Source organism: Candoia aspera, chromosome 4 (assembly GCF_035149785.1).
Source record: "Candoia aspera isolate rCanAsp1 chromosome 4, rCanAsp1.hap2, whole genome shotgun sequence".
NCBI classification, from domain to species: Eukaryota; Metazoa; Chordata; class Lepidosauria; order Squamata; family Boidae; genus Candoia; species Candoia aspera.
In genome coordinates, this window is record NC_086156.1 from 30,845,579 (window position 1) to 30,862,596 (window position 17,018).

The window sequence follows — 17,018 nt, forward strand, 5'->3', positions numbered from 1 at the left end:
CTACCACTCTTTATGGGGAATGTGACTGCACAGCAGGTGCACATAAGCTTGCATATATGTTTGTTCTAAATAACTATCATACTTATTACATCTGCCAAGATAATTTCTAGATATAGTTAAACCAGTTTGTGCTTTTAATAAGAAACAAAATCCCTAAATAGGAGATACCATTTAACACCATTTAACACATACATTATCATCTCATATATAGCAAATTTACTATACGAGGTGAGTAAATCGGTCAAACTCAAATATTTCTTGTTAATGCTTTATTAGTGTACTTTTTTTCCAAGCTCCTTCATTGGACAAACATAATGGAAACTCCAAATAAAATTTAGAGTTTTCAGCTGTTCAGAACAAGAAAGACCACAGCATTCCATTTTCCCCATTCTTTGTTAAAGAAAAGCATATTGATAGAACTATTAGGCACGCAGTTGACACATACTGTACAATTATATGCACATGTCACTTATATAACATCTACATGTTGATGTGCTCTTTAGATTTTGCTCCTTGTAAAGTAAGAACCATGCTCATTTGAGCACAGAGAAGATTTACAAGGAGTGACAAACCAGACTTTTAAAACAAGTCCTTAGATAAGCCAACACAGCAGCAATAACAGAATATTATACATTGTTAGTTAAGATAGTTTACCTTTGATCTCAAAACCTTAAAAATGTCTTTTTTTTTTACAATTATTCAAATACACATGCGTTACATGAAAATATTGCACTAAAATTAGAATTGAGAGTGGAGTTCATATTTTATTTTTAAAAATTATTACACTTTCTGGTAGCATTAAAATTGTTTAGTTCTAGCAACACCAGAGGCAGAAGCTTGAGGATGAACTATATGAAATATTCAACCTTACTGTCCATTCTCTTTAAATTAAGGCTAAATAAGTGCATTTGTTGGACATGGCACATTTATTTTCAGAGGCTAGTCACAGCATTCTCAGGCTGGGATGTGTGTGGCTAATTATGTGTAGCAATAATATAATAAATTCTGTGGATGCTTTAAAGGGTATAAAATGATGGGGCCACAGTTCATATAATGTCAATGGATCACATGTTAGCTGTACATAGTAACTTATTAGGACAATGTATACAACTGATGGTTCCTCCCTGTGGGCACATTTTGAAATTAAATACAGATAACAAAATGCTATGGTGCAATAATTGTTAACAGAAAGGACGTATTATGTTTCCTTAATGAATAGGTTTTATGGCTAAGAAATAAATTTCAAATGTCAACAACTGAGAATAATCCTAAAACCTAGAGATGATACTCATGGGTAAGAGATACATTCTATTTAATGATTGCTGGTTAGTCTATTTGTATTTTAGATCTGGGGTAATCTACAAGGATTAATTCAAATTTAAGAAAGAAATCCAGGGCATGTTCTAACTTGTTCCCTATTAGGCTTCCTTTGTCTGAAGGTCTATGTAGATTTTGGTTGTCTACTACTTTAGAAATCAACTGCCTGGAACACACAGACATTTAGAGGTGATATCGGCCTGTTGAGAGGATATGAGTTTAAACTGCAGTGGCAAGTCAAAGGACCAAATATTCATTCAAAATGGACAGAGCACCCATATGCTAGTTTATGGTTAAAGTTTAACCATAGCATTTTACTGATATCCTATCTTTCTATGTAAAATAATTTTGATTTTTTTAAAAAAATAAAACCATTTATATATGTAAGTCTCATTACAATTTTGTATAGCCAAACTATTTTTATCTTTTCATTGAGAAAGGGGAAAAAGACAAAACCAAGAATTAGAAATGTTTCAAAGAATGTGCATATGAAAAAGTTTAAGGTCAACTGTCACCTTTATTTAAAAACATGGGGCACAACAGACAGGTAACTGATATTTCATGTATTTTATCTTAAACTGTCCTGCTACCACTAAATGGTATTACACATACAGTATGTAGATCTGTAATAATAATAGTAATAGTTTTTTAAAAAAACTCGATTGCAATTGAGCACATGCTTCTTATAACGAAGACGTAAAAAATCTCTTTTTCAATATGGCCAGTGCTAAGCAAACTTCATATTGTTGAACCAAAGCCTTTCTTGATTACTCCTTTCACCTTTCCTTTCTCTTGAAGTTGCAGATTATTTTCTCCTGAATGTAAGTTACTAAATGGCAACTTCAGTACTGTATTTACAGCCAAACTCAAACATTTCTTCAGAAGAAATCATGTTAATCAAAACCAAACATTTTAATGAAAATGTTCAATATCAGAGAATTAAATGAATATTTTATTTTGGGTATTTGGGGGGATTTAAACATCTTTTTTAAATAGACCACATAACATAATATTTTGAAGTTGAAACAAATAACCTGTACCTCCTTGGAAGTCTCAGGGGTCCTTGAAGAAACATCAGAAAAAAAAAAGATGTTAAGTCCAAGTCCAGTCAATTATTACTTCATTCTTAATTAGACATTATGTTGGAAGTAAAGATGGCAGATGGGGCATTCCATGTAGAAGAGATTTATTAAAATTTTATATTATGCAAAAAATAAAAAAAAACTATTAAAAACTATTACAGTCATGCTTATTTTTTTCCATATATACACTACAGTGCATTCAGGAACTTGCCACTGTTTCCAGATGACTATTCAGGGAAGTCCGTAAGACTTTCATGTCAGTAAAAACAATTCATTTTAGTAATTTACCAGCTGAGGTCAATGTATCAGGGTGATTTTTTAATGTCATGTACTACAATTCTTTTCAAAGAAGCTCCTAATGTCAAGAGTGTAGTATTTTTGTTTGCTTCTCCCCTTAGTCTCCCAGATTGTTAGTAAGTAAATAAATGTGATAATCCTTGTTCTAATGTTAAGCCCTTCCCTTCTTAAATGTTATTTTGAGCCTTCTCCTTTAAAAGTTATATGTAGCCTACATGGACTATAGTTTAAGAACGTATCAAGACCCTTAAACCTATGTCTATTTTTTGTTCTTCTAACCTACCCCACTGAATAGTAAACCTGACCAAAATTGTTTTTTTTTAAATAAGTTCATAAAGTTTTTGCACATGTCACACCTAGTTTGGAAATATAATTTGGGGGCATAGCATTTTTCACAACCGTTTGTTCCAACAGACTTCTCATCATGCTAGCCCAACTTCTTCAGAGCTAGGGACTCTGGAGATAGTCATAATACAAATCAAATCACACCTGATTCTCACATTGCACAGTCTCCCAGTTCCAAGCAAAGCGGTCAAGTCCTCCATTGCTACCCCAATAATTGTGCTTTACTTTACTCAGTGGACCCAATAAAGCATTTTTCATTGTTGGCAATTAAATTCTGTGAGGAGTGGAAAAGACAGACATTCTCGCAGAGCAGATTAGTTTTCTTCTCAATGTTGCACGAAGATACACCAAATCATTTAAAACACATGAATTCAGTTCAAGGTAGTGGTTGCATTAGAGATGAGAAGAACCACATTTCTTATGGATGTATTAATAATCTAATATATGACGCTAAAAGATTGGTGTAAGAATAACAGCATGAGTTTTAAGCCCCAGAGAATATGCCCAAGTCCTGGGCAAATGGACACCAATTTTATAGTATGGAGTGTCACCTTTTCTGTAAAGAAGGTGCTTGTGTAGATTGTAGTTTATGTTTATATCGCTGCATCTGCTTTGAGTGTGAATGCAATTTTTTGAAGAGATCACGGAATCCGTACTCTGAAAATAAGGTTTCCAAGAAGCCCTCCAGGAAAACATATACCATCCTCCTATTTAGCTGAGTATGCTGGAACATTTCAAAGACTCGGAGAATGCCTTTTCTTGTTGTCTCAGCACCAAGGATATGCTTCAACTCATCTAGACAAACCACAAAACATGGAACTTCAGTAATAGCTTTATCTTCATTTTCATCTATACATTAAATGAACTTCTGATTATAAATTGTTAAAACAGTTTGTTTTAAAAAAGAGATTCCCTAAAAAGTTAAATATTAAATGCAAGGAAGATTACTTTCCTAGAGTAGTACTATTTCTCAACATGTTTTATAATACATCATCATATGGAGGCAAAAGAAGACTATATTTCTTTAAAATTTAGTTACCACATTTGAGGGTATTTCCTATTTCAGCTCAAGAAGCAATTAGTTTAATACATTCCACGCACCAGGCATTACTCCCAGCAGTTTTGTTTTTGCAGCAATTCTTGTTCGCATTCTGATTGCATTATCTCTGTGGGGAACAGTTTCAGCTAAAATGCCATTTGGCCAAAAGGCGTCTCTGGAAGGAGACAAATTTACTTATTAAAATGACTACCATCTTACAATTATCTGCAAGTAGTGCTGTTACCAATACATCTTTCCTATGGTAAGTCTGTATGAAATGTAGTGCTGTTACCAATACATCTTTCCTATGGTAAGTCTGTATGAAATGAAAACCATAGCATTCAAGTGATTTATCTTGATAAATGTATGTGCACTATCAGACCCTGGTTTTGAGTGATTTACTGAATCTATAATGTCTCTGGCATCAGTTATATTATACATGTGACACTGCTCCATACACTATGCAAGAAACTACTGTCCATAGCACAGTGAAATTGGGGGAACAGTACTAAACTGAGGAACTAGTAAAATCTAGCTATTTACAAATCAGTTGCTTTCTACAAAGGAAATCTTTTTGTAAATAGCTAATAATATCTTAAACCTTAGTAAGTAGTTCTAATGAAGAACCATTTATGTTGTCAGCTACTATAATTAATTTTAAGGGAACCATGTATCTGTTTAAAGACAAACACGTATAAAATAGACCTACCTAAACCGTTTAACTGCATCTGCTACTTGTTCAGGAGATGTCATCCAATCAACATGATCAACTATTTTTCTGGAAGGAATAAAATTCCTAGATTAATTTTTTGAAACAAGTATTTGCTTTCATATATCTGTACTCAGACTAAATTACTTGAATTTAGTTCCCACTAAAATCACAAGAACACCTGTAAGTTCAACTAAAAATAAATCCAACCAACTTCACAATAACTAAAAAAGATCTTCTGACAAGTAATCAATGATAAAATAGTTAAAGAACAGAAGGGGATATGCTCCGCTTATATTTACCTTTGTCAAATACAAACCCATTCCAGATAGCAAATTTATTGCTGATACAATTGCTAGAGAATTTTATACCTTTTTGAAAATATGCTAACAGTGAACATATATTTGCAGAGTGTGTCCAGAACAGAGAAAGCTCCTACAAAGTCTTAGTGGCTTATTAACAATTTCACACGATCCCCAAGAATCAGAAATGGCCAATCTTGATGCCTATGATGAAGCTTAACTTATTGATGATTTGACTCTGAAGATCATTTGAAGCCCTATATGGCTCTGGACATCATTATCTGATGGACACCTTCTTCTGTATTCATCTGCATGTCCAACCAGATCAAATACTGTCAACTCTCTCCAGGTCCTGTCTTTACAAGTCTGCCGCCAGATAGACCCTCAGAGGTGGGAGTTTTTAGGAGCCTCTTCACTCGTTGGAACTCCCTACCTGCAGAGGTTTGGTCAGCTTCATCCCTCCCTGGCTTGATAAAAGCTGTGAAGAACTACTTTCTCCTTCTGGCACAGGAGGATGATGTGCTATGACTGAAGGTGGGGTTCGCGGATGTGTGATGTTTGTATTTCCTGGTTTTATATTTTCTTGACATTTTATTTTTATACTTATTTGGTGTCCTTTTGAGGTGTCATTTTATTTTGATATTGTTAGAAATCCAAAGCCATTAGGAATGGGGGGCATACAAATAAGTAGTAAATAAAAAAACACGTTGGCATGTAAAGCAGCAGCCTCTGCCGGGGGGGGGGGGAGTGTCAAATAAGCCAAGCATGGTGAAGCTCCACCCGTTACATGTGTGCCGGTATTATGCGCACAAAAAGGTAAGCTTGACTGCACTGCTATATTGACTTTTTAAGCCCCGCACTGCAGACTCTGCCGATGTGAGGTATGGAGCCTGATGAGACAACTATGAAGGATGCTCAATCAGACAGGCAATTCCCTCCCTCCCTCCTCACAAGCTGTGCTGGCCCACCAGTATGACAAAAGCAGTTATATATTCATATCATATTCACTCTCTAATTCACTACATAGCTATTTTCAAATAATGTATAAAAGTGGGAGTATAGTTTTTCATATCTTTTCCACTTCATGCACAGGTGTTTAAGAATGAGGAAATGAAAGACAGTACTTATTTATTGTATATCCATGCATTGCTCTAATCAGTTGCTGAAGCAAGTTTTTGATATTCCGCCGTAGCCACTGATTTCTCTCCTTCAGATCAAATATTTCATCCATGAGTAGCAGCATTATTTTAAGAGGTACATTGTCTTCTACCTAGTAAATTAGGGATGAGTAGTTATTGTTTAATGGCAGAAAGATAAGCTTACTTAAACAACATTGAAGCTATAAATTGCTTGTTTTGTTAAGAAGTATATTAATACTAGAATATTTGTATTCAGGCAAATACATTGGACTGGATCTAGCAATATTTATTCTTGCAAACAGAAATAAACCCTACTTGATCTAGCAAATGACACAAAGAAGAGACAATTTTCACCTTTTTTGTTCCTATAGATTGCTATGACATTGTAGTGCTCCTGTGGCAGAATACTGTAATGGCAAAGAAAGATAAATGATAGCTCCTGTTTTCCTTTCCTGTGTGAAAAGGCTTTCTTTCTGTTTTCTCCAGCAAAGTATCACTGGACAAGGCCTTAAGACCTACTTAATTAGAAGTATAAGCAATTGTACCAGTAGACCATGCAGGCTTGGGAAGCCCTTCCCCAGAATGAGCTTCAACACAGACCCACCTAGGAAAGGTGCTATCCACCAGTTGATAGAATCTAGGAAACATTCCCTGTTTTCTCTGAAAAGGATGGAGCAATGTAAGATTCTGATCTGTTTTCACATTCCTTTATTGAATGCCATAATGTCTTGTTTTGTTGCCATGCCCTTGAATATTTCCTGCCTCTGTTATACTTTGCAGTAAAAGTTGTTATTCTTTTGTTTTGCTTTTTCAACAAACCATTTTGGCTTATTGAATCCACAAACTTTCTGCCCACACACTGCTGGAACAAAACATATGCCTTACATTATTTGAGAGGATCTCTAGTCCTATAAAGCAGACTAGAGTGGGAATATACAGATGCAAAACATTTACTGGTAGGCAAACTTTATTGCGATCTTTGACCAGTGTGATTCAAAATGTTTATAAGATTTCATGATGTACCAAGTATTACTACTAATATTTAACAGCTAATTTTTTTTAAAGGACCTCCATCTGATATTTTTTATGAGACAAATATAAACAACTTTGTAAGAATTCATTTCAGAGTACTACTTCTAAAAACTATTATATAGTATGAACACTTTTACATTTAGTTAATAGTTCATCTATATTTCTACCAATTTGTTCTCTGAAAAACTAATGGAAGACAATACAATTGAAAATATGTCCTGAAAACAAATGAGCTAAAGAACTTCTCTGAATATCCCATGGACTTGTATTTATACACTGGAATTGATTACTTTCCTCCTCACCTTTAAAGAGCATCTCACTATGGCATATTATAATTGAATCTGCAGTACCAAAATGCTTTGGAAATGTTAATTTCAGACAAAACTTTGTTGGCATACTGACACCCCATTGCATATTGTTTTCTACAGTCTAAAAAGTATTTTCTGAACCATTAAAACACACAATGGATTCAGAAATGTTGTAATACAAACCCAATATAATAAGCACCAATCAAGGTGGATAATATGGTGTACCATTATCTGTGTTTATAATTCATTATAAATAATGAGCCCAGAACATTACGGAGTTCAAAAATAATTTTTAAAAATGTAGATAGATAATATCTATGATATTAAAAACAACAACATACAAAATATGAAACATGTCACACTCCTGGGAAAAAATAAGGACATTTGGCAATGCCACAGTCACAGTAGGTAGAGAGACATACCAACTGGAATGCTTTGATGTAGCAAGTAAAAAAATGTGAAGTATAGAACAGGTGCAGATATCTGACCATGACAAATGTGGCCATAATCACTGATAATCTTACAGACTTGTATTCTCATTAAAGATAAAATGTCTTTTCAATTGATTTCATATATTTGGAATTTGGGAAAGGAAAAGTAGGGGATCATAGACCTAGAATATTCTATTAGCTAAAGTATCATAGAAGTGACACAGAAATTATCAACTGCTGATAGATTATAGACATCTTGAAAATGCTTCCTTTGTATAGTCATGCAAGTCAAAAATCAAAAGAAATGCTCAATCAGTTCTGCATGCCTATCACAGAGGTCTAAACTGACCCTTCTCTGAATCTTGCATGTTTTTTGTGGCTTTTACACCTGACTCAAGGATCTGTGTTGTTTTAGAAAACACAGCCAAGCCATAGGCTTGTGTTATGAACAAGAATAGTATTCCAAAGGAATAGAAAGAACCACAGGCTAAACGTTTAAGCATTTCCCCCACTGATTAAAGGGAGTTGCCACAAATTTCTACCTGAATGCCAAATAATCAGCTGACAAATTCAGATAATCCACATGATATGTATACATTAACTAACCCTTGAAGGAAATGGAGGACCAAACTGGAAGCATCCTTAACTGCAAAATAAAGCAGCTAATTGATGTACTACCTGAATAAATCCCTTGCAGTATCATTTGTTTGGACTTTATAAATATACAATAATTATTTTGAAGTCTAATGTTCATTTTTTGCCAAATTTCTGAAAATACAAAACACTTATTCTGCTGGTATTTGTTTTTATGTCAATGATGTGGGACAATAATGCTCATAGGTTTTAGGGTTTGACTTTCTCAAGAGGCTGCCTTGCTATTAGGAAGCAACTGAAAGAAAATTTTCCAACTGAAAGAAAAATTCAAAGAGTCTGAAATAAGGCATAGGGTTTTGGGGTTAAAAAACATCCCATTGTGCATGCACAATGAACATTGATAAAATAGATAATTAGATTCTAATGATAGGCTTGATACATTTCAGTAAATAAAAGGCAATACAATTAGCTATTTTATAATTAAGATTGATTTCTGTTGAAATTAACCAAACAATTAACTCACATTGTCATCTAGGTGTGCTGAAACCCGGCAGTGTTTAGGATCAACATATGTCTTCTGCATTAATTGAGGCTCCTAAATATTCCAGACAGGGAAAAGAAATTATAAAAGACAAAATCATTTACAAATACAGGGTAACGAATTTTAATTCAAAATTGTATTGTATACAGGACTTATATGTTTGTTAAAAACTCTAACATCAGTGAGATATTTAAATCAAAGTTAAAAGAAATCACCATTTGAAATACGTTATGATTCTCCAGTCAGATGACAAAAAGGATAATCGGTCTACATTCTGATACTAATTGTGTAGCAGCATGTAAAACGCTCAAACAGAATTATATTTATCAAATACAATCTCATATAGCATACCTGGCATTGCACAATGTTTTTATTATTTAGATCAAGGCATAATATAATATTGAGATCAATGACATGTTCTGTTTTCATTTGAGTGCAGTTTATGCCATAATAATTTTTTTGACTATACAAGTACAGTTTGTACAGCTAATAAGACCCTGTATTAGTGAGTTTTCAATCTTACCTTTACTCAATATAACAGGGAAAAAAGGAAATAATATTTGTGATTAGCATGCATCTCACTTGGTTTTAATTTAGTCATTTAAATGTATTTATTCAATTATTTAAGTAATTTTTTGAAAAGAAGGATGCATTTATGTGTGGCAGAGCAGAGGTAGGTTAGCAATGACAAGGCTAAATGGAATAAGTGTATTTTATTCAGGGACAGGTAAACGATTGATGAAAGCAAGGCTATTGGGAAAAATGAAAGAAAAAAATTGCTTCAGACGTTTGTCCCATCCAGCAACTTTAGTGTATATCTGGAGACTGTCGAAAGGCAGGCTTAACCCATCCATTTCTACACTGAACTATACAACTCAGGCACCAAATACAGAGCATTCTGTTTTCTAAAAAATATGAAGCACTGCAAAGACACATTCAATGGAAATATGACACAGGAGGAAAGAGGGTTGAAATAAACCTAGGGCTTTGGGTAATTTAATAGGATTTGCAGAGCTGATAATGTGTACTGTTCTTATACTGTGAAAAAGAAATGTGAAGAAATTGCAAAACATGTGAAGTAGAAGCTTCCATATTCAAGCCTTTAATATTCAAGCCTAAAATTACATTTTGGATCAAACTCAAGGAGTTTTCTATACAGTAGTTCTATTAAAAAAACAACAACCTCATAACATGATCCATCTACATAATCAAAGTCTCACTATGTCCAAAGAATAATTATGAGACCATGCAACTTCCATGGAAGAGGTCACCCAGGTTGTCAAATATTCTCAACTTCTCAACTAAGCAATTGCTACATGAACATAAAATGCCAAACAAAACACTTAGAAATCATATTATGCTACTTATAGATAGCTGTTGTGTGTGTGCATGTGTGTATACCAACCCACACCCATATCCTGTACCTATATATCTATACCATAAAAATTTTGTTCTAATTTATATAAATGTTTATAAAACATAAAAAAGTTTCAACTTAGCTCAGAAACTGTTATAACTAGGGCTAAAAGCAATGTAAAATCACATACTTTGCCCTTACAATCTGGAAAGCATGTGATTTTTACACACAAAAAATATATCTGCTATTCATATGTAGTTTGCTTTTCTAGAACAAGTGGTTCTCAATGTGGGCCATGCTGTATTTCTAAGGTGCTACAGCTACCTTTTCCCCAGCTAACAGTGACTATGAAGGAGGTTACAGAGGTAAATGATGCTCAGAAGGGTGCCATGAGCAAAAAAAAAAAAAAATGTGGGGTGAGAACCCCTGTTCTAGTTGCTTTGATGACATGTAACAGATATTATTTAATTAATCTGTATGCTGTTCACTGCCAGTGGTCCTGGACAGCTAACAATCAGAAGCATCACCAAGCCAAAAACCCTCCCATCTTCAAAAATAACAAGCTTACAAATGAAATAAACCATATACAAAATCAAAACTATGTTTTAAAAAGGTACAGAAACACGATCTGCCAAATTCCAAACTTCAGTCATAGCATGCCCTGTGCTTGATGAAGTCACATGGTTTTAACTGCTCTCCTGAACCCAGAAGGGAAAGTGCAAACTGGTCTCTGTAAGGAGGAATTCCAGAGTATGGGAGCAGCAACTGAAAACACCCACTTCCAAGACCCTGTCAGATGGCTTTCTTGTGTAGATAGGACCTGAAGAAGTTGACCCTATTTGACCTGACTGGATGGGCAGATGAATACAGGATATGGCATCCCTGAAATCACTATGTCTGAAGCTGTATAGGGCCTTAAAGGTGACAACTGGAATGCTGAATTGTACCTAGAAACTGACTTGAAACCACAAAGCTTCTGAAGCATTGGGGTCATCCAAGTGCATTAGGATTCGCCTATTACTGCCTGAGCAGCCACATTTTATACTGATGTACGGTAGCTTCTGAAAGCTTTTCAAGGGTATCCCTGTGTAGAGTGCATTAGAGTGAGCCAAATGGGAGGTGAGTAGGGTGAGTAAGTGACTATGAGCAAGGGCCCCCAATTGGAATTGGGGAATTGTTGTAATTGGCACACAAGATGTCACTGGATCTGTGAGAAGAGAGAAGGTGCTCCAATGTATTGTGGTCAAGCGCCATAATCACTTCCTTATTCCATTGGGCAACCTTGGCCAAACTGGCCACCAGATCCTCAGAAAAGTCTCAAAAACACCCTTTTTATCCATTAGGCACTGGGGTGGACCAATCTAATAGGTTCTTCTCCACTGTGGTGGAAGTTGCATTGCAAGTAGCACGCAGAGAGTGATCAGTCTATGACGAAGGGATGAGCTTGATTCCCTCCACATCCAGATCACATTGCATCTGCCCATTTAGTCTGCACCACTTAGGTGCATCAGGCTCTCAATAAGTTGAGTTAGGCCCATGGTTGTCACGGCACGCATGAACTCCTAGGCAGCTCCAAAAGCCTTGGCCAGGAAAGGCAGTTTGAAGTCCTCAACAATACTAGTTTGGGGAACTGCACTGCTACCCAGGTAACTAGGCTGAGCAGCTCTGGCAGGAATGCCACTGTGCAGCAGGGGGAGTGGAACACAAGCAACAAGTCTAATTCCCCCACAGGTGCAACTGCATTAACAAGGTTTAGTACCTGGTTATCTGAGAAGTGGTGTCTGTCGATGCCAACAGTCTCACAAATGAAAATACATACTCCACAATTAAATTATGAATGGGGATGGTTTTATTACAGACCCATGGCTTTATTGATCTGGCATTCAAGAGCCGCAGCTGAAACTCCAAGGCTCTGAGGATCTGGTACCCTGGGCACTTGAGATGAGGAATGAGAGCTAGATGGTGGAACTGGTCAGAGATATAACCTAGTATCACACACACTGCTAAAAGCAACTCTCTTTCCATTTTCCCCTTGCTTTCCTCTCTTCCTCTTTTTTCTAATCTGTGAAAGAGTGATTAAGCAGCTAATAACAAAGGCATAATTTAATTAATACAAATTGCTTTTTTCCCAGATAATTTTGTGCTATTCAAAAGGCTAGTTTCTTTAACTTCAGTATTTTAAAAAAGATACTGAGCTTCTGAATGAAAGGCAGAACATAACTCAAATAAATAAAGTTACTTTGTAATTGTAAATATTTGAATCAGCTACTTATTAAGAATTGATAATGCAAGTAAATCCTACATTAGTGTTTTCCCAACCACTAATAAACTACCTTTTTTCTTTAATTCACCCTTTAATGTATAAAGTCAGGTACCATACAGAACATTAGGCATCTCAAAAATTAAGGAAAATATGATAGCCCAAGAGTCCCCGCATGGGGGGATGGGGAGTGATAAAAATATGGTAAAATAAATAAATAAACAAATAAATGTGCCTAAAGCAGCTTCCATCTGAATTTCTTAACAAACTTCCCAGTTCCCAGTTGCATCTTCTATTTTAGAATAAATTCAAAAAATGATTTTGATCTTCAGGTCTGCTCCTTCTCTGGGTAACTTTCATCCTTCCAATAAAATACAGTAACTAACATATTCAATTTTTTGCCTGCTCTGTTCTTCTTTGTTTAACTGAAGTAATCCAAAATAGAACAAACTGTGTTGTCTTATTCAGTATATTCTTACCTTGAAAAATGATTGCTTTATATCTTGTCCCAATCTTTCTGATATTTTGCCCATGTTGTCTGACATTTTTGTCATCCCCTCTGTGAAGCTGTCAGGGAAGGACTTGACAGCATTTGAAACATTTCTCATAGAGTTACGCAGTGGATTTACAAATGTGTCCACCTGAAGAGGAAAACATTTACCACGCTTGCATAAGTCTATGAGGACATGACTACAGTCATCCAGTAATGCATGTCGGAAAACATCACACTATTTTGGAGACTAGTAACACAAAACCATTACTAAAAATACTACATGGTATAAATATAAAGCATTCATATTCAATTATTTTGAATATAAAACATCATCATGACATACTCCAAGTGAGTATTACTGTATCAGATAGATTCTCTTTTTTGTCCTCTATCCAACCACATATTCAATTCCCCAATCTAAATTCAGACAGCAAATTTCTTAGGGCAAAACTTTGTTTTTTGCTGTGCCACTGAGCAAAGCACTTCATCTGATGCAGAACAACAGCAATAGATGGAAGCCACTGAGTTCTTTGCATGAACAACAGAAGCTGCCAATTGTCTCCTTCAGCAGAAAACTGACAATCCTTCCCCATCATGCTTATATCCTGATCCTTAAGAGATGATTTTTTTTTAATATAAACAGCTGTTCTGGAAAGCTGGGGGAAATTTAAAGGAAAAATTGTGAATGCTAAAAGTTTATTAGCCCATTAACTCGCATGCATCAACTACTGAGATAAGGAGGATTTTAATGCAGGCAAATGTTATGCTATATGCATATAGTTAGTCCTTGCTTAACAACCACAACTGGGACTGGAATTTCAGCCACTTAACAACCAAAAGCGATCTGACCTGATTTTATGACCATTTTTGTGGTGGTCATTAAGCTAATCACTGCGGTCACTAAGTAAACCATGTGGTTGTTAAGTGAATCACATGGTTCTCCATTGATTTTAGGTCAAAAATGACAATCATGCGACCACCTAATGTTTATCCTAACATGTGCAATATGTATTCTGCATTATTTATCTATCTGCATATACCTGTGCAACTGTTCTGCATTTCATTTTCAGATTTCTAGAACCCACTGATTCCTTTGACCTACCTGTTTATTTATGAAATTACTCTTTTACTCCAAATATATTCCTTTGCCCCATTCAAGACTTGGAAAAGTGGCCACATTTCCAAATGTAAAATATATTATAGCTATAGTAGTCTAAACAACAGGAACAAGAATTTCTAAACCATACAGCTTGGGGACATGATACAGTGCAGTAGTTAAGATAAATGGAAGCATGCTGTATATGCAAGTACTTGCAAGAAAGAGGATAGAGTTGATATTTCAGCCTTGAAAAATACAGCATAAAATACACATTAAAGCTAGCCAATTACAGTTCGGAAGAAGATCAAGTTTTCTAAATGGAAATCTTCCAAAATTCTCTGGACTCTATTTTTTTTTTTTTTTTTTTTTTTGAGATTAGGTGATTCATTATATGTGTCTTTTCCTGGGACAATATGGGGACGCGGTGGCGCTGCGGGTTAAACCGCTGAGCTGTCGATCAGAAGGTCGGCGGTTCGAAACCGCGCGGCGGGGTGAGCTCCCGTTGCTCGTCCCAGCTTCTGCACACCAAGCAGTTCGAAAACATGCAAATGTGAGTAGATTAATTGGTACCGCTTCGGCGGGAAGGTAACAGCGTTCCGTGAGTCATGCTGGCCACATGACCCGGAAGTGTCCTATGGACAACGCCGGCTCCAAGGCTTAGAAACGGAGATGAGCACCGCCCCCTAGAGTCGGACTCGACTGGACTTTACGTCAAGGGAAACCTTTACCTTTACCTACCTGGGACAATGAAACCAAGTAAACCATGTAACCTGATTTGATTCAGTTACTGCAGTGAGTTCTAAGTAGGCTGCCAGTGACTGTCTGAAAACCACAACTGGTTCAAATACAACTGTTAACTGGCTGTAATATTAAAGGGAATATTGTCTCACTGCTTAAAGACATGCAAAGTCTATCGTTTAACTTCCAAAGTCATTTAAGTGCCAATTTGGATTTATCAAACTCTAAGCAGCCTAGAACTGGAATATCTGAAAGACAACTTTTTCCCATATGTGCTTCTCGTATGGAAGTCTTTCTGTGAGTGTTTCTACATTTCTGAGTTAATTTAGGTAAAGAGAAGAGGTAAAAGGACATTCTAGTTAGGGCACATAACTAGAGAAAACCCTTTTGTATCTCAGAAAACAAAGGAAAATCCTGAATTTTTTTTCTTTGTGCAAAAATTTTGATGCTTAAAAAGTTGCTGTTTTGTCTGTTAAATTGTGGTGTGATCTGATGCCTTATCTGGCTAGCTACTTTAACTATCCTTGTGAATCAACAGGTAAAATAAACTATTTGAAACACTGTATTTATGACATTTGTGAAATGCAATATTTTAAAAGATTACTTTTTCTTACAATTTCTATCTAAAGCCTATCATTTTTGAAAGACATAGGAAAATAATTTGGGAAGGCATAGTCCTCAGACTACTCAAAGGAAAGTTGGCCTCTACTTGTTCAAGAAATAAAGTCAGTTTGGACTGATACACAGTAGCTACATGCCAATTTTATTGCTTAATCCCATAAAGGGTTTAAGAAGAACCAAACAACTCTGTTTATTGGTAACTGCTGTAATTGGAATATTTTTTTACATCTACTCTTAATTAAATCTCCAATTAAATTTGAAATATCATTGCCTTATATATCTAATTTATTAAAACAGAGTGGACATAGCCAAAAAAAAAAGGATACCTGTGCAAAAAGTCTGCAAAGGTATGTACTTTAACCCCAACTGCTGAATGATCAGTTTTGACAAGGGCTGTATTTGGAAAAAAAAAGTTGCGCTTTGATTCCTTGATATGAAACAGCCTCGGAAAGCAATTTCAGAGTGAGACATGCATTTTCTCTTTAGAGCAGGCAAATGGAATTATGAAGCAAGTGGTGCCTGAAATGGTCAGAGGATTTAAGGGTAGATCAAAGGACAGAAATCTTAGCATGTTTTAAAACACTAGATAAAATTTTAGGATGAACTGCACTTTCTATATTTTTTTTAAAAAAAAAAATTCTCACTACAAATATCATATATTGAAAAATTGGCTCTCTGGCAAGAATTTAATGGTTCTATTTCAAAATTTTATTTACAGTCTATATTTATACAAAGTAACAATTCATATATTAATTAACTGGTATAGGTTAAATGGCTATGTGCATAGAAAACAGACTATATAATTTATTCTTCACAAAGTTCTGATTGCTGAATTATATTATATACATATAAGTACCTTCCGAGCAAAATCTCCCTTCTCTTTATTGTATGCCTTGTTTTCCAAGAAGTCATATACATAGTGTGCTAAAGCTGGATATGCTTTCATCACTTCAGGTGTTAGCAAAAGCTAGTAAGTAAAAGATGTAAATTACATTCAGATAGATGAATATTTTGCTCTGAAATTGAAACTTAGAGACAATGCAAATATACCGTATATTTAAATCAATCTGCAGTATTGCTATTACCCCAAAGTCCTACACCAAATGTACTGAATTATTCTATTACTGTTGAACAATTGTAGCCACCCCACCCCCACCTTGGCTAAAGGGTAATGTAGAGTTGTACACTCTACATTAATTTTATTGTTAATGTAGAACTAATCACATAGAACTAATATTGTTAATATTAGTTCTATGTGATAATTGTGATTTGTTTCCATCTGGAAATGAGCTCATTTAATGTGCCAGTCTCCCA

The 17,018-nt window shown here is 35.2% G+C and overlaps 1 protein-coding gene across 2 annotated transcripts in view; it reads right to left on the minus strand.

Annotated features, from left to right (window-relative positions):
* Positions 1–252: 252 nt before the first annotated feature.
* Positions 253–17,018, minus strand: part of SNX13 (sorting nexin 13) — an 81,597-nt gene continuing 64,831 nt past the window's right edge. For both annotated transcript variants that reach the window (XM_063303733.1, XM_063303732.1), the window contains exons 20-26: positions 16,561–16,671; positions 13,233–13,394; positions 9,119–9,190; positions 6,216–6,361; positions 4,790–4,858; positions 4,143–4,255; positions 253–3,836 (exon numbers count right to left, since the gene is read on the minus strand). In XM_063303733.1, coding sequence (XP_063159803.1) covers positions 3,589–3,836; positions 4,143–4,255; positions 4,790–4,858; positions 6,216–6,361; positions 9,119–9,190; positions 13,233–13,394; positions 16,561–16,671 — 921 coding nt within the window. In that variant the 3' untranslated portion in view covers positions 253–3,588. The remainder of the gene's footprint in view (positions 3,837–4,142; positions 4,256–4,789; positions 4,859–6,215; positions 6,362–9,118; positions 9,191–13,232; positions 13,395–16,560; positions 16,672–17,018) is intronic.